The sequence below is a fragment of the Salmo salar genome, chromosome ssa09 (genome assembly GCF_905237065.1).
Source record: "Salmo salar chromosome ssa09, Ssal_v3.1, whole genome shotgun sequence".
Classification (NCBI taxonomy): Eukaryota; Metazoa; Chordata; class Actinopteri; order Salmoniformes; family Salmonidae; genus Salmo; species Salmo salar.
The window spans coordinates 29,192,123-29,210,925 of NC_059450.1; the positions used below are offsets into that span (position 1 = coordinate 29,192,123).

Below are 18,803 nucleotides of genomic sequence, written 5' to 3' on the forward strand. Positions count from 1 at the left end.
CTACTTGCACATCATCATCTGCACATCTATCACTCCAGTGTTAATTTACTAAATTGTAATTACTTCTCTACTATTGGCCTATTTATTGCCTTACCTCCTTACTCCATTTGCACACACTGTATATAGATTTTTTATTGTGTTATTGACTCTACGTTTGTATATCCCATGTGTAACTGTGTTGTTTTTTGTCGCACTGCTTGGCTTTATCTTGGCCAGGTCGCAGTTGTAAATGAGAACTTTTTCTCAACTGGCCTACTGTCACGACTTCCGCCGAAGTCGGCTCCTCTCCTTGTTCGGGCGGCGTTCGGCGGTCGACGTCACCGGCTTTCTAGCCATCGCCGCTCCATTTTTCCATTGTTCCATTTGTTTTGTCTTGTTCCTTGCACACCTGGTTTACATTCCCTCATCACACTGTATGTATTTATTCCTCTGTTCCCCCCATGTCTTTGTGTGAAATTGTTTTTGTTACGTGTTTCATGTTACACGCCAGGCTGGGTATTCCCTTGTATTCCGTGGTATTTTCACGAGGATGTTTATTGCTAAACATTTGCTTATTTTTGTGACTGTTTCACGCCTTGCACTTTTACCTTTGGCTGGAAGTTTTGACGGAGTGGTGTCTGTCTGTTTTATTTGCCTCTGCCTAAATAAAGTGTGCGCATGTTCACAACTCTCTGCTCTCCTGCACCTGACTTCTCCACCAGTAGCGCACAACCTTGACACCTACCTAGTTAAATAAAGGTGAAATATTTTTTTTTAAAGTGACCTTCTACTCTTCATTAGTTGTGCCTGAATCTGAGAAGAGGTCAAATTTTGCTTTTAATCTCCAGCCAATCACAATAAAGGATTACATTACTCTGTCTGATCTTTATCAGCCCTCTTCTCCAACTGTTCAACCAGTTATTGTTGGGCACCACAACAATAATTTGAACATTTGCTCTAGTCTGCTTGGAGTGACCGGTGGGTGCAATCTAGCAAAGATAAAGTATTTGAAATGTTTTCAAATAGTATTTGCACCCAGGGATGAATAACGGGCAGTGGAGCTCTCGTCAGCTAATTACACTGCTACTGCATCTCATCGATCCAGCGCCGGACGGTGAGAGAGAACAGAGGGTGCTATTATCAATCCATTATCCTAGCCTAAGCAAAGCATGCTAATTTACTTGACATCACCAGTCAAACCCTAATCCCTCCATTCAGATGATTCATCTCAATGAAGGTGTTTGCTGTGGTTGTCCTCAATTAATCATAGCTTAACAGTCAACAGAATAAATATTTGAGGGACATGGTGTGAATGAGTCATTATCAATACAACGTCACAATAAGGTGCAGAGTGTTCAATTTGCCTGCTGGGGGTCAAGGAGTCCCCCAGCTCTGCTAAAACCATTGACACCTGCGTGCCGTTTTCAAGGGATTGTTAACATTTATTTAACTATTTGGTTTTAATATTATCACCTTTTGAAGAGCATAGTCAGAAGGACATATCTCAGATGTTTCTACATTTAGTTCTATCATCAGAGTTAAACAGCAAATAACTGCCTGCTATTCATGATCAGTAAACATAAATTGATCATGTAATTTCAGATATGTAGGGTAGCCTCACAACATCTCTCAATATTGGCCACCATTAATTGGATATTTGAGTGAAATAAAAGTGAACTAACATGACAAGTATGAGTGGTTTAGGTTATTTCCCATCCTTTATGGCCTCTGCCTGTCAAGCAGCAGAAGGGCACATTTGCCTTTAAGTAGACCTAATGTCCTTTTTTCACCAACCAACGTAGGCCTACCTACCAAAGTTAGCATTTCAACATTGCTTTTAAGAGTATTTAATCATGATTGCTGCTGACAGACATGATAGGCTACATTGATTGATGGACCACATCAAATTGGCTAGCTAGCTAACAACAGATCACCTCAATATGGCTAGCTAACAACAGATCACCTCAATATGGCTAGCTAACAACAGATCACCTCAATATGGCTAGTTAACAAGCTAACTTTCAGGGGATAAACTACATGGCTATATCCAAGTAGTGGTTGATTTGCTTGCAATCTATAGTGTTGATGGCAGTAGTCCGATTGACAACTTTGACCAGGATGGGGACTTGCCAATGTCAAGTTCTTTTCAAAAGCCTAATCTCTGAAGCAACTAAATTACACATTGTTTGCTTGGCTAGCTATATGCCAAAATGGGTAGGCTACCACGTATCTGAAATGACATGATCAATTGATGTTTACTGATCATAAAAGACATGCAGTGACTTGCTGTATAACTCTGATAGAACTAAATGTAGAATAATCGGAGATGTGTACTTCTGACTATGCTCTTCAAGAGGTGATGATATTAAAACCAAATAGTTAACATTCATTTAACAATCCCTTAAACGGCACGTAGTTGTCCATTTTTGCAGATCTGGGGGTCTCTGGGGGTCTCTGGGGGTCTCCAAATCGAACGCTCTGCACCATATTGTGACGTTTTACTGATAATGACCTATACATACCAACAATGGCAGGCCGCCTGCACTCTTCTATAGTCCTTATTTAAAAATAGTGAAGTGAATACATAGCAGCAATATTGATGACCAGGAAAAATCATATTTTGCAAGGCCGTGTTTGAGGGGGAAGGAAGTCATTAGAGGCAATGAGACTGAATGCCAACACACACACCTGAACACATAGGGCAGCAGCTGCCCTCCACTATGGTGGGTTGGTGGCATGGCAGGACGGGGCAGCTGACAGTAGAGCAGAGGGTCTGTCCCTGAAGGCAGTAGCAGTGTGTACAGCTGTCTATGTCCCAGCGCTCCTCGTCTGCATACGTCTTCCCATTGAAGTGGCACACGGCTCTCGGTGTGGCATCTGCCAGGAGACATAGGAGAAGATCAAATAGGATCCACCTCCGAGACAGGAAAAAATATGGAAGATACTCATTCAGTAAATACACACAATCACACACAAACATATAGGCAAGCATGCACACAGGCAAGCACGCAAGACCATCTCACCGATAGGGATGAATATAATAGAATACAATTTCACACATTTAATAACTATGTTTGTGGTTTCAAACATTGGTGCGAACACACCACCAAATCAGGTTAGAGTTAAGGCTTAGGTAATGATAAGCCTCAACCCATGTATCATGTATCACGTCTCTGGTTACCTTCCCACATTGTCTATAGTACAGGTAGGTCCAATGATGTGCATGTGTGCAGCATACCCAGGCAGTAGGGGCAGCACTGTCCTTTGCGCAGCACGGGCCTGGCACAACCAACGGGCGGGCAGGACTCTGAGAAGCAGCTGATCTGACCGTCCAGACACACACAGCTGGAGCAGGTGTTGGGCTTCCAGGACTCTGCTGCCAGGAAGATGTCCCCCTCCTTGTTCGTGCAGTAGCTGGATAAGCTGTCATTACTGGGAGAATGGGGGGTGATGGGCTCGTCTATAGAGGAGAGAGGGACAAACACACACACACACACACACACACACACACACACACACACACACACACACACACACACACACACACACACACACACACACACACAGGATCAACTGACTGCACTGAACACACATGGGGGGGAAAAAATCGAAAGTTACATATCGGGATATTATTTTTAACGATATCGTATCATTTTAACAGTATCGCAATTATTTTTTTTGCGGTAGTTGGCTGTACCAAAACTCCATTACTTTTCCTTCATAGGTTGTTCTTCATCTTCTTTTTAAATAGGGAACAAATTTGTTTTCAGCACTTTTATTTCCATGACTGATCAAAACTCGTTTTCTCATGGCTCTCTATTGTCCCACTGCAGCAGACATATGGTGAGCAATATGTTTGGCACATCAAATCACAATAAAAACACAATATTGAATCGCAATACATATCGTATCGGCACCTAAGTATCATGATAATATCGTATTGTAAGGTCCCTGGCAATTCCCAGCCCTACTTTTAAAGATGCGTTCTTTAAGCCTGACTGTAGCTCTTAGAGCAGCTAATAAAACCCATAATACAGGGCTTAAAATATTGATGACATTCAAACGGTAGAATGTTCATTTTTGCGTCTTTGGTTTATTCAACTAAAACATCTCCAACAAACAGCTTAAGAGATGGAAACACACCAGATATCCATGTGAGAGTTGAGTTGGTGGCCTTCCAGGTATCTCTGTCCTCTTACACTGTGTTTTACAGTGACAGAGGCCCAAAGCACTGCTGCCTGTTTCACGTTTGGCTTGGTTTGCCATGTCTAAGTTTTCTCATGCACTATTCATCTCTAGAGCTCCATAACTTATGCATTATTCTTTTTTTACTCTCTCTACGGAGTTTGATTCTGGGCTCCGATCTGTGTTTTTTTCTCCAGCTGTTTACCGTCAGAAACGATTTTCCCCCCTCTCTCGTCCTCCTCGCTGTGTCTCTCTCTGTCTCTGTATCTCTACCTCTCTGTACCTCTCTGTCTCTGTACCTCTCTGTCTCTCTCTCTCTCTCTGTACCTCTGTCTCTACCTCTCTGTACCTCTCTGTCTCTACATCTCTGTACCTCTTGGTCTCTACCTCTCTGTACCTCTCTGTCTCTACATCTCTGTACCTCTTGGTCTCTACCTCTCTGTACCTCTCTGTCTCTACATCTCTGTACCTCTTGGTCTCTCTCTACATCTCTGTCTCTCTCTCTGTTTCTCTCTACATATCTGTCTCTCTCTCTGTCTTCACCTCTGTGTCTCTCACTCTCTCTCTCTGTCTACACCTCTCTGTCTCTCTACCCCTCTATCTCTTTCTCGCTGGCATAAACATTTGGCCAACACTCTGTTTGGCCAGACATACTATTGTTGTGCTGCTGTGTTGTTGTAGTGGAAATACAGTACCTTACAGAAGTATTCACCCCCCTTGGTATTTTTCCTATTTTGTTGCATTACAACCTATAATTTAAATGGATTTTTACTTGGATTTCATGTAATGGACATACACAAAATAGTCCAAATTGGTGAAGTGAAATGAAAAAAACTACTTAAAAACGTGGTTGCGTGCATATGTATCCACCCCCTTTGCTATGAAGCCCCTAAATAAGATCTGGTGCAACCAATTACTTTCACATAATGAGTTAAATAATGTCCACCTGTGTGCAATCTAAGTGTCACATGATCTGTCACATGATCTCAATGTATATATACACCTGTTCTGAAAGGCCCCAGAGTCTGCAACACCACTAAGCAAGGGGCACCACCAAGCAAGCGGCACCATGAACACCAAGGATCTCTCCAAACAGGTCAGGGACAAAGTTGTGGAGAAGTACAGATCAGGGTTGGATTATAAAAAATTATCCAAAACTTTGAACATTCCACAGAGCACCATTAAATCCATTATTTAAAAAATGGAAAGAATATGGCACCACAACAAACCTGCCAAGAGAGGGTCACCCACCAAAACTCACGGACCAGGCAAGGAGGGCCTTAATCAGAGAGGCAACAAAGAGACCAAAGATAACCCTGAATGGGCTGCAAAGCTCCACAGCGGAGATTGGAGTATCTGTCCATAGGACCACATAAGCCGTACACTCCCCAGAGTTGGGCTTTATGGAAGAGAGGCCAGAAAAAAGCCATTGCTTAAAGAAAAAAATAAGCAAACACGTTTGGTGTTTGCCAAAAGGCATGTGGGAGACTCCCCAAACATATGGAAGAAGGTACTCTGGTCAGATGAGACTAAAATGCAGCTTTTTGGCCATAAAGGAAAACGCTGTGTCTGGCGCAAAACCACCACCTCTCATCACCCCAAGAACACCATCCCCACAGTGAAGCATGGTGGTGGCAGCATCATACTGTGGGGATGTTTTTCATTGGCAGAGACTGGGAAACTGGTCAGAATTGAAGGAATGATGGATGATGCTAAATACAGGGAAATTCTTGAGGGAAACCAGTTTCAGTCTTCAAGAGATTTGAGACTGGGATGGAGGTTCACCTTCCCGCAGGACAATGACCCTAAGCATACTGCTAAAGCAACACTCAAGTGGTTTAAGGGGAAACATTTAAATGTCTTGGAATGGCCTAGTCAAAGCCCAGACCTAAATCTAACTGAGAATCTGTGGTATGACTTAAAGATTGCTGTACACCAGCGGAACCCATCCAACTTGAAGGAGCTGGAGCAGTTTTGCCTTGAAGAATGGGCAAAAATCCCAGTGGCTAGATGTGCCAAGACAAATAGAAAACATTAAAATAGCATCTCTCTCAATGCCAGGTCTGAGCAGCAATAATTAATTACCTTAAGGACCTCAGCTCAGTCAAGACAACTTTGAGACCCTATACACATTCACCTATACCTTTATATATGGCTTAGGGCTTATGCTGCGTTTAATAATGAGGCCGCCCCTCTCTATTATAAAGTAAAACATCATACAGACTATTCTTGCCAGACAGACTCAAATATATAGAGACTTAAAGACCAATAGTGTTTCAAAGCCAACTCAAAAAACCAACGGCTGCTCAAACTCACCTGGGCAGTGGGGGCAGCATGAGTCTTGCGTTCTGATTGGGCTCTGGCAGAGCAGGGGCGGGCACACCTCTGTCTCACACAGGACACGTCCACTGTGACAGGTGCACTGGGTGCAGGCGTCGATGTTCCACGTCTCCCCCTCCACAAAGTACTCTCCCCCTGGGGCCAGACACACTGACGAGTCCCCCAGGTCTGGTTTGTGGGAGCTGGGCTCCTCTGAGGGAGGAGGACGGAAGAGAGAGCACAGGGTAAAGGGTGAAACATATTGGAAACAGCTTTTTCATTAGTGTGTAATGCATTATCAACATTATCTATTATATGAAACAATGAGGAGGATGGCAAAATGGTGTGTAAATCTGAAATCATCTAAAACAACAACTAGCCTATCTAAGAATAGCCTACTACCAGTGCACAGTTTTTTTCTCCCATATTTCATTTGTTTGTTTAAGATTTTCTACCTGGGCAGGATGGACAGCACTGTCCGGACCGTATGGCAGGGCTGTCGCAGGATGGCACAGGGCATGAGATGAGGGCACACATCTCCCTGCCGCTGTGGCAGTAGCAATCCCGGCAGCCATCATGCCAGTTCTCTTCGTTCTCGTGCCGTCTTCCATCCATGGACAGACAGGAACCCTTCTTCACTAACGGGGCCACTGACGAGGAGCTCTGGTCTGGAAGAGGGACAGAGGAGAGAGGAAAGGTTTTAGAGATACAACTACAAGCATAACCCATAAAGAACAGTGTTAGGCGGACCAATCACTGACTGGCTTTTCTGAGCAGGGGCCAACCACGACCAGATCAATACCAAGGAGAGAAAAAAAACACCTTGATTAAACTCCTGTCTGAGACTCTGAGCTATTCTGGGTGGATGCCAAATTTCACCAATTCAAAAGGGAGACAGATTAAAACGTTTTTCCTCATTAAAAGAGGAGTTTTCAGTGCTCATTCATAAAAAAAATTCACAACGATTTAATTATTTAGTGCGAATCACAGCAGAACACAAGAGGAGCATCAACAATAGATCTGTGTGGAGGAGATGACCCCAGCCTGCCCTTAGGATGCACCAACAGGTGGGGTCAAAAACACCAAATGGCACCCTATTCCCTATATAATACACTACTACAAAAGTAGTACACTATATAGGAAATAGGGTGCCTTTTATTTGTTATTTTTTTCATTTTTTACACCAGATACAAATGTATACATACGAACAACAACTTACAGACACACACAAATAACGACTACATCTCATCTGCCCAGACCCACATGCCCACACCCCCATCCCTAGTGCCTGCATTATTGTTGGCCACTTGGCCTTAAATTGTACCAATTTGTTTTTCTCTGTCGCCCATGCTTTTCCAATATTTAAATAATAAATCATTTGATTTTTCCATTCCGTTAACGATGGCAGATTGATTGATTTCCAAGTTTTTAGTATACGTTTTTTCAAGATAAGTGATGAGAAGAGAATCGTCCAGCCTGTTGGGTATTTCACTACACCCCCATATGCCATGTCTTGAAATATGCAGACAGATGGATTAAAAGTAAGTTTACATTGTAATACTTCTGACAGACAACTTTCTAGCTCTGCCCATAAATTTGGGACTTCATCACATTCCCAGAAAGCATGGATTATTGAGTCAATATTAGTTTTACACTTAAGACATGACTCTTCCATTGTGCTGTAGAATTTGTACATTTTGTCTCTTGTATAATAAATTATATACATTAGTTTATACAGGATTAAGAGTACATTTTCGTTAGGGTGCCTTTTAGGCAGGGGTGTAAAGTAATTAAGTAAAAATACTTTAAAGTACTACTTAAGTAGTGTTTTGGGGTATCTGTACTTTACTATTTATATTTTTGACAACTTTTACTTTTACTCCACTACATTCCTAAAGAAAATGATGTACTTTTTACTCCATACATTTTTCCTGACACCCAAAAGTACTAGTTACATTTTGAATGCTTAGCAGGACAGGAAAATGGTCCAATTCATGCACTTATCAAGAGAACATCCCTGGTCATCCCTACTGACAGACTCACTAAACACAAATGCTTCATTTGTAAATTATATCTGACTGTCGAAGTGTGCCCCTGGCTATCCGTAAATTTTAAAAACAAGAAAATCGTGCCGTCTGGGTTGCTTAATATAAGGAATTCTAAATGATTTATAGTCGTTCCAGGTTTCTTCAGAACAAGTCTGGCAGCAAGAGACTAACCAGACAACCTTCTATTGGTGTAATAGTTAGAAACAGTAAAACATTGACAGAACAAAAGTTAAAACATTAGTGGTTCTCCAAGTCTGACAGGGAAAGCGAGGAGAGAGTTTGAGAAAAAAGTATTATCAGCAGTCTCTAAATTATGAATGTATAAGCATCAAAGGTTATCACTCACCTCTGCACTGGCACTTCAGACAGCCCAACTTGTCCTGCTGGAAGCCCATTGGACAGGCTTTGTCACAAGGTAACTCTGGACACTTCTTACAGCGACAGATATCACAACCATGCTTGTTCTTTCTGATGGGGTAGAGAGAGAGAGAGAGAGAGAGAGAGAGAGAGAGAGAGAGAGAGAGAGAGAGAGAGAGAGAGAGAGAGAGAGAGATAGAGGGTGAGAGAGAAAGAGAGAGAGGTTAAGATCAGTTCTTCATAAGTTTAGAAAATATACGCCACAGTATCTAAAATGGATAGCCCATGTCCACTAGGGATGATGTCGGGCGTTGAAACGACAAAGGTTCATACATTTTCAATAGAAGAAAAGCGAGGAGAAGCGAAGTGGGCGGTCGACCGTTGGGCGACGCGAACATGGCGTGGGAGCATGAACAGGACACATCTACTCATTCAAGGGTTTTTCTTTATTTTTACAACTTTCTACATTGTAGAATAATAGTGAAGACATCAAAAATACTATATGATTCCATATATGTTATTTCATAGTTTTGATGTCTTTACTAGTATTATACAACGTAGAAAATACTAAAAATAAAGAAAAATCCTAGAATAAGTAGGTGTGTCCAAACTTTTGACTGGTTTTGTAAGTTGGGGAAAGATTAACTTTATGCAAATAATCAGCGATATCATGGCTCAATATTGACCAATTAAAGCTCACTATAGTTTCCAGCCCCTGCTGGTTTGGCTGTTGATACCTAGCATGCTGTCGACTTGCTAGCAACCACATGACGAGCCACTCTGGACGAAGCTAATGTGGCTAGGCAAAGCATCGCTGCTTATGGATCAAAGCCGTGAAGGTGGCCAAACTGTCCATAGCGGTGGGTGTTGCAGTGAGGAGGCAGAAATAATATAGTTTTTCTGCCTCAGGTTTGGGCTTTTTTTTTAACAAAGTAGAGAATAAATAGGTGACAAAAGTGCTTAATAAACAGGACAAAGAGCAACATATGTCACTGCACAGATCTAACCCAGGCCTCAATAATGCCTGATAGCAATTTGCATGAGCTGCGGCAAGTAGGGCTACAGTATAGCCAGACCTTCCATTGTGTGGCCAAAACAGGAAATTAGGGGTTGAAGAATACCTCTTACCCATAATGCATTTCATCATGGAACATACTGCGCAATTTCACATTTCAATCCTCCCCCGGGAGAATTAACAGGTTGGCATGAACCACAACACAGTTTAAACATTGAGCTCTTGAACGCCATTCCGTTTGCCTGTAACAATCTCTGACGAGGATACATGAAGGACCCCTCTACAATTAGCCTATGAGGACAAATAAAGTAAGCATTTACATGTCTTTAGCTTAACTTTAGTATTAATCATACTCATTAGTGATCACTTTGTAGTTATACTTTTAAACAACAAATGCATGAATAGAAGAGCAATTAGTGTGGAGCTGCAAACAAAATATTTAGTGCCAAACCAAATGAATCGGCATGCACGACCACAAACTCTCATACATTGTATTTCAGCCTTCGGAGAAAAAGATACCAAATCACAACTATTGCAATTCAATAAACAGGCCACAATACCGTGTCATTGAAAATTGTAATGACAAAAATTGTGCAAAAATAAAATGATGCAAGCTACAGAACGGTAACAGTGAGTCTATAGTGAAAGTAAGAATATTAGGCTATGATAGTTTCATCTCTCACCTTGTTCCATAACACAATAGCACTGATTACAGATGATGTCCATCAGATTTGAGTTTGCCATTGTGTTTGTTTGTGTTACATGCTTTAGTTACCAACAACATTGTGTTTGCTTGCCATAGTATCTGTTTCATTAGTTTGACATGGTTTTTGTCATTGCACAGAGAGGTAAACACATAGCAAACAGCCAAACAAATCTTTGTATAGCAGAGACAGGCAGTGGGTACATTCCAGCCAGGTGCCAATGACAAGCAGCACCGGTGTCATCAGTTAAAACAAGGACAGAGATGAGAGAGATGAGAGAGAGAGATATGGAGAGAGAGAGAGAGAGAGAGAGAGAGAGAGAGAGAGAGAGAGCGAGAGAGAGAGATTGTTTGTTTGTTTGTGTGGACAGGTGTGTGTGCGCCAACAGATGGCACAAATGACTGACCATAGGGACATATCAAACATACGCTTCGCTCCGTGGCTTGCTGCTCTGACCAGACCGTGCAGGGCACCTTCCCTTTCCCAAGTTAAAATTCACATCCCTATCCCATCCAGTTCTGCCTCTATATCCTCCCCTCCTCTATCCCTCTATCCTCCCCTCCTCTATCCTTCAATCCTCCCCTCCTCTATCCTTCCATCCTCCCCTCCTCTATCCTTCCATCCTCCCCTCCTTTATCCTTCCATCCTCCCCTCCTTTATCCTTCCATCCTCTCCTCCTTTATCCTTCCATCCTCCCCTCCTTTATCCTTCCATCCTCTATCCTTCCATCCTCCCCTCCTTTATCCTTCCATCCTCCCCTCCTTTATCCTTCTATCCTCTCCTCCTTTATCCTTCCATCCTCCCCTCCTCTATCCCTCCATCCTCTATCCTTCCATCCTCCCCTCCTTTATCCTTCCATCCTCCCCTCCTTTATCCTTCCATCCTCCCCTCCTTTATCCTTCCATCCTCCCCTCCTTTATCCCTCCATCCTCCCCTCTATCCCTCTATCCTCCCCTCTTCTATCCCTCTATCCTCCCCTCTTCTATCCCTCTATCCTCCCCTCCTCTATCCCTTTATCCTCTCCTCCTCTATCTTTCCATCCTCCCCTCCTCTATCCCTCCATCCTCCCCTCCTCTATGCCTCCATCCTCCCCTCCTCTATCCCTCCATCCTCCCCGTCTCTATCCCTCTATCCTCCCCTCTTCTATCCCTCTATCCTCCCCTCCTCTATCCCTTTATCCTCTCCTCCTCTATCTTTCCATCCTCCCCTCCTCTATCCCTCCATCCTCCCCTCCTCTATCCCTCCATCCTCCCCTCCTCTATCCCTCCATCCTCCCTGTCTCTATCCCTTATCCTCCCCTCCTCTATCCCTCCATCCTCCACTCCCTCCCTCTCCTTATTCCATCCTCCCCCTCTTCCCTTTCTTCCTCACTCTCTTATCTCATGAACAATAGGAGCGAGAAAAAACAGCCATGTGCAATCTTCATTTGGTTTAGTGATAAGGATCTATCAGGGGCCATTTCAGTTGTGGGGAACATCAATAGAGTCTGTATGGAGAGAAGAACGCGGCCTGTTGAATTATTCAAACCATACACTTTGCTGCTCGAAAACATAGGGGTAAAGGTATAACTTTGATGGGGCATAATAGATATCTAAAATTAGAATCTTAGATGCAACCATTCACCCCATGAACACTCATTTGTGAGAACCGAGAGAGAAAGAGAGGGGGAGAGAAAGAGAGAGCGAGAGAGAGAACCGTTGGTTCAATGCAGACACAGACCAGTGGAGTAACAGCTTTATGTGACAGACAGTTGATGAGTGAGAGTTTAGGTTAAGATAGGAAGATGAATGTGTTGACAGGACACTGCCTGCTGCTTGAGCGTTTTAATCTCTGTCATATCCATAACTATTCTGTCATAATAATCCCTAGCAGGCAGGCCGGGCTGGTCGGTCCACACCACAGTTAAAATACAGGGCAGACGGATTATTGTGCAGCAGGACTGGCCTCCCCAGGGTCCAATAGAAAAGCTGCTAGCTGCTCTATGAAAGAGAATGTGTACTACTATTACTACGAGGAACTGGATCAGCAGCCATTAAAGGGGGAATCTGTAATTCTTACATTTATTTTACAGAAGCCCGCTACTTTTTTGTCTATAAAGCTATGGCGTTAAACAACTTTTATATTTTGTGTTATGATCATTCTGAACCACTGACAGATATCGTCTGCTTCTCCAACTCTTGTTAATGTAACAAAGAAGTTGCGCTGATGTGTGGGTAAATGATCTATTAACAAGCTCATCACCTGAGATTGAGTCATTTCATATTGTTTTGGTTATGGGTCATTTCAAACTAATCAGAAGGTGGTATGCCAGTTGGGCATGTGCTGTAATTGTCCATTCTTATACAGTACTGCTCTAGGAAAGCTTGTTTATGCACAGCAAGTCTAGGCGTTATAAGTGTGTGTGTATTTATTTATTTTTTCTTTTTTTGGGGGGGGGGGCAGCTTTAATATTGCAGATAGATTGGAGCTTCCATCAAAGTAATTGTCTGCATAATTTCCAATCCCCCATATATATATTTTTTGTAAATATATGCAGTACCAGTCAAAAGTTTGAACACACCTACTCATTCAAGGGTTTTTCTTTATTGTTACTATTTTCTACATTGTAGAATAGTAGTGAAGACATCAACACTATGAAGTAACTCATATGGAATCATGTTGTAACCAAAAAAAGTGTTAAACAAATCAAAATATATTTTATATTTGAGATTCTTCAAAGTAGCCTCCCTTTGCCACAATGACATCTGCTAACCCTACCGCTAACCCTACCAGTTGTGTAAAGTACTTAACCTGTTAGGGCTAGGGGGCAGTATTGACACGGCTGGATAAAAAACATACCCGATTTAATCTGGTTACCACTCCTACCCAGTAAATAGAATATGCATATACTTATTACATATGGATAGAAAACACCCTAAATTTTCTAAAACTGTTTGAATGGTGTCTGTGAGTATAACAGAACTCCAATGGCAGGTCAAAACCTGAGAGATTCCTTTACAGGAAGTGGCGTGTCTGACCATTTCTTGAACCTCTTTTCCATCTCTATCATTTACTAAGGATCTCTGCTCTAACGTGACACTTCCCACGTCGTCCATAGGCGCTCAGAGCCCGGGAAAAAACAGAATGTCGTCATTCCAGCCCCAGGCTGAAACACATTATCGCCTTTCTCAAGTGGCCGATCAAGGGACACTGAGCTTATGCGCGTGACCCCGACCGCCCCCGCCTTTGGGATTTTTTCCTCTGTTTGCCGAAAAGGAGATTCCCTGTCGGAATATTATCGCTTTTCTACGAGAAAAGTGTCGTAAAAATTGATTTTAAACAGCGGTTGACATGCTTCGAAGTACGGTAATGGAATATTTAGAATTTTATTGTCACGAATTGCGCCATGCGCGCGACACTTCTTTACTATTTCGGATAGTGTCTGGAACGCACGAACAAAACGGCGCTATTCGGATATAACGATGGATTATTTTGGACCAAACCAACATTTGTTATTGAAGTAGCTGTCCTGGGTGTGCATTCTGACGAAGACAACAAAAGGTAATCAAACTTTTATAATAGTAAATATGATTATGGTGAGTGCTAAACTTGCCGGGTGTCTAAATAGCGAGCCCGTGATGCCTGGGCTATGTACTAGGAATATTGCAAAATGTGCTTTCACCAAAAAGCTATTTTAAAATCGGACATATCGAGTGCATAGAGGAGGTCTGTATCTATAATTCTTAAAATAATTGTTATGCTTTTTGTGAACGTTTATCGTGAGTAATTTAGTAAAATGTTAGCGAATTCCCCGGAAGTTTGCGGGGGGTATGGTCATCTGATGAAGATCATCAAAGGTTAGTACTGCATTTAGCTGTCTTCTGGGTTTTTGTGACATTATATGCTAGCTTGAAAAATGGGTGTCTGATTATTTCTGGCTTCGTACTCTGCTGACATAATCTAATGTTTTGCTTTCGTTGTAAAGCCTTTTTGAAATCGGACAGTGTGGTTAGATTAACGAGAGTCTTGTCTTTAAATGGCTGTAAAATAGTCATATGTTTGAGAAATTGAAGTAATAGGATTTTTAAGGTTTTGAAAATCGCGCCACAGGCTGGCAGTGGCTGTTACGTAGGAGCGTCCCAGCTAGCCCATAGAGGTTAAGTAAAAATTAAAGTACTACTTAAATATTTAAGGCTTTCTGTACTTCATTATTTATATATTTGGCAACTTTTACTACATTCCTAAAGAAAATAAATAGACTTTTTACTCCATACATTTTCCTTGACACCCAAAAGCACTCGTTACATTTTGACAGGAAAATGGTCCAATTCATACACTACTGCCTTTGATCTGGCGGACTCATTAAACACAAATTCTTTGTTTGTAAATTACTGTATGTCTGAGTGTTCCCGAGTGGGCCACTGACGATCCGTGTAAGTCGCTCTGGATAAGAGTGTCTGCTAAATGACGTAAATGTAAAATGTAAATGTAAAAAAAAGAGAGAAAATTGTGCAGTCTGGTTTAATATAAGGAATTTGAAATTATTTATTCTTTTACTTTTACTTTTGATGCTTAAGTATATTTGAGCAATTCCATTTACTTTTGATACTTAAGTATATTTAAAACCAAATACTTTTATACTTTTACTCAAATAGTATTTTACTGGGTGACTTAGTGAGTCATTTTCTATTACGGAATGTTTACTATTACTCAAGTATGACAATTGGGAACGTTTTCCACCACTGAACCCTACCACCCCTCCCCTAATTGGAGTAAACTAATGAACAACAACACTTAGGCTTCTACTTCCAGCTTATACACACTATATACATTTGACGGACACAGTCTATTTTACAATAGTTATATTTGATTTGTTTTTAGTACTTCCTCAACCGCTCCCATCTATTTCTGATGTCCATCCAGTTTGATATCTATTTGCCATATATTTTGAACTGTGCTGTTTCACAAAAGTTCTGAACCTATATACATTTTACAGACACAGTATATGTTACATTTGTTATCTTGTTGTTATTAGTCCCACCCTTCAGCTCCATTCAACTCCTCCCATCTATCGCTTAACACCATCCATATTGGATTTCTATTTGCCATATATTTTTCAACTGTGCGGTGATGCTTCACAAAAGTTCTGAACCTTTCTATTCTCATAGTTTCTACAGATTGTAAATTAAAGATAAAAAAAATTCTAAACGTATTATTATATTATTGATCGACTGACTATGACTTTTCAAATCACCCATTATTGCTATCTATCTATATCTGTGTGTATTTGTGTGTTTGTTTGCGTTTGTGCCAGGCCTGTGTTTATACCTTGTTAACCAGCAGACAAGATTCCCTAGTGAAAGCTGTAATACATTGTTTTCCTGATGTATTTCTGTGTAAATGGCAATCAGAGTATTTGGGGAGGGATGCGATGAGCTTACAAGCATGGTACTAGCGGCCGGAAGCTAAAAGAACACCCTGTTAGAAGATTAGACCTTCAGTTTCACTATCAGAGGCCATCCTTTACAATGCACAACAGCAACACAAGCAGCAAACCCAATCAGTAACCTGGGTGGAGCTAATTAAACTGTCAACTCTACACGCAACGCCTGTTTAGCCAAAATGAGTTATGGAGAAGGAAAAAGGGATCATTTTGTCAGTTTACGAGCAAAACTCACTTAAGCTTAACAGGCAAAACAGGTAACTGGGGTAATTTGTGACATAAGTTTGAAGGAGCCGCGATTTCAATTTCAATTGGCCATCTGTCTAGCTGTCTCTGTGAAGTTCTACTGCTTTTAACGTCTGAAAGTGACTGGCAAAGTAGGACTCATTTATTCTGAAACGATGCAGATTTGAAATCGCTTCATATTTCAAAGTGTGGAGTGCTGGAGTTTAAAGTAAATGATAATTGCATGAGCTGGGAATCGGCATTTTGGTTTTTAAGTGTGTCTGAGTGGGTAGTGTGTCGGTAAGACTGGGAGAGGGAGGGAGGAAAGGAAGAAAGGGGAAAGGGAGGGAGAGAATGACAGAGGAAAAGGGAGGGAGGGAAGGAAGTAGGGGGAGAAGGGGGAGATAGGGAGGTAGCAATAGACAGAGCGAGGGATGGATGGATGGAGGGAGTGAGGGAGGGGAGAGAAGGAGGGAGCAAGGGAGAGAGAGAAGTGCTTTCTCACATGAATCCGAAGGGGCAGGCCTTGTCACAGACCACAGCCTTGCACTTCTTGGGCCTAGGGTGACACTGACACACGTCACAGCCGTGGGCATCTGTCTGCAGGCCAAAGGGACACTTCAGGGTACAGACAGAGATCAGGGCACTGCACAGCTCTTCTCCTGTAGGAAGGACATAGACACATCAGACATCAGTATCAGAGGAGGCTGGTGGGAGGAGCTATAGCAGGACACATTGTAATGCCTGGAATGGATCTTTGGAACAGAGTCAAAAATGTGGCTTCCATTTATTCCATTCCAGCCATTACAATGAGCCTGTCATTCTATAGTTTCTACAATCAGCCTCCTCTGCTCCATATATGGCCAAAACTACAATGCAATTTAATAGTTCTAAAAGTCCACTTATTATTTTATGACCTGTGGCAATGGATTAGAGGTGCAGACACTCCAAATTATGATTTTTATTGAAACTCATAAGTTATAACTTATGATAATGCCCTTTGCAGCATATCATATTCTAACAGGCAGGGACACAAACCAAAAACATATTTGTTTTTAAAAGCCCATTCAGGATGCCTCAGTGTGCCCACTGAGTGCCTTTTGTCCACGTCTGATAACGGCCTAGACAGGTATATTCATATCGAGAGTCAGACAGTGAGAGAGAACCCCAGAGAACAATGTCTCAATGTCATTGGCCCAGGGCGAGTTCTCTCCTCTATATAAACCAAACTGTTCAGAGGAAAAAAATATACATATTTTGCATAATATGCTTGACTGACTGAGACGTCAGACCAGACCAGGGAGGTCACTACTTGGACTTGTCCAATAAGAAACACTCATTTTCGTTTTACATTGGAAAACGTTTTAAAACGTATTCCACTGTGTGCCCTAATGAATATGGCCCAGTACTCACGTGTCTTGCAGTGGCAGGTGCGACAGCCGTTCAGGTCCAGTTGGAAGCCGTATAAGCAGTGCTTCTCTGACAGGGAGCAGTTCTCTAGTGACTGACAGGCAGGGGGTGCCATAGTAATGTAGGTGGGCTCTGTAGAAACACAAATCACACAAACCACTCTGGAGGTGAGTCACAGACAAATGAGGAACTTCACTCAACACACGCATATGACGCGCACACACACATGCATACGCACGCACGCACGCACCACACACACATACACACACAACACAAATATACTCATAGGAGTCATCAGAGTCAAAAGCAATTTCTCTGCAAACCCTCAATACCTTCCATTAATGTGGGTAATATCAGAGAGCAATAATTAATATCCATTATAACGGCACGACCAACCTACCCTCTGTGACCTGACTCCTCCATCTAATGCAGGGATGGGCAACTGGCCCTTGGATCAATTTCCCCCCCACCCCAAAAAATGATGTATATATAAAGTGCATTGTGCTACCCTACAGAGTCCTGTTGAGGCTACTGTAGACCTTAATTGCAAAACAGTGTGTTTTAATCAAATATTTGGTGAAAGTGTATTCGGAAAGTATTCAGACCCCTTGACTTTTTCCACATTTTGTTACGTTACAGCCTTATTCTAAAATGGATTAAATCGTTTTTTCCCCCTCATTTTTATTTTTAATACAATGGCAAAAACAACCCGTTTTTGCTTTGTCATTATGAGGTTTTGTGTGTAGATCGATGAGGGAAAAAAACGTTTTAATCCATTTTAGAAGAAGGCTGTAACATAACAAAATGTGGACAAAGTAAAGGGGTCTGAATACTTTCTGAATACACTGTCACCAAAATAATTGATTAAAAGACACTGTTTGGCAATGAAGGTCTATAGTAGCCTCAACAGCACTCTGTAGGATAGCACTATGTTGTAGCCGAAGGTAAGCTAGCTTCCGTCCTCCTCTGGGTACATTGACTTCAATACAAAACCTAGGAGGCTCATGGTTTTCACCCTATACCATAGATTTACACAGTAATTATGACAGTCTTCTAACCTATCAGAGCTCTTTCAGCAAGAACTGACATGTTGTCCATCCAATCAAAGGATCAGAGAATGAATCTCGTACTGAAAACAT

At 41.9% G+C, this 18,803-nt stretch overlaps 1 protein-coding gene across 1 annotated transcript in view; it reads right to left on the reverse strand.

Annotated features, from left to right (window-relative positions):
- Positions 1-18,803, reverse strand: part of LOC106611167 (cysteine-rich motor neuron 1 protein) — a 185,025-nt gene that overhangs the window by 11,750 nt on the left and 154,472 nt on the right. Inside the window, exons 8-14 of the mRNA XM_014211086.2 lie at positions 17,668-17,796; positions 16,760-16,916; positions 8,878-8,999; positions 6,939-7,151; positions 6,481-6,696; positions 3,218-3,439; positions 2,668-2,856 (exon numbers count right to left, since the gene is read on the reverse strand). Of these exons, the coding sequence (XP_014066561.1) occupies positions 2,668-2,856; positions 3,218-3,439; positions 6,481-6,696; positions 6,939-7,151; positions 8,878-8,999; positions 16,760-16,916; positions 17,668-17,796 (1,248 nt within the window). The remainder of the gene's footprint in view (positions 1-2,667; positions 2,857-3,217; positions 3,440-6,480; positions 6,697-6,938; positions 7,152-8,877; positions 9,000-16,759; positions 16,917-17,667; positions 17,797-18,803) is intronic.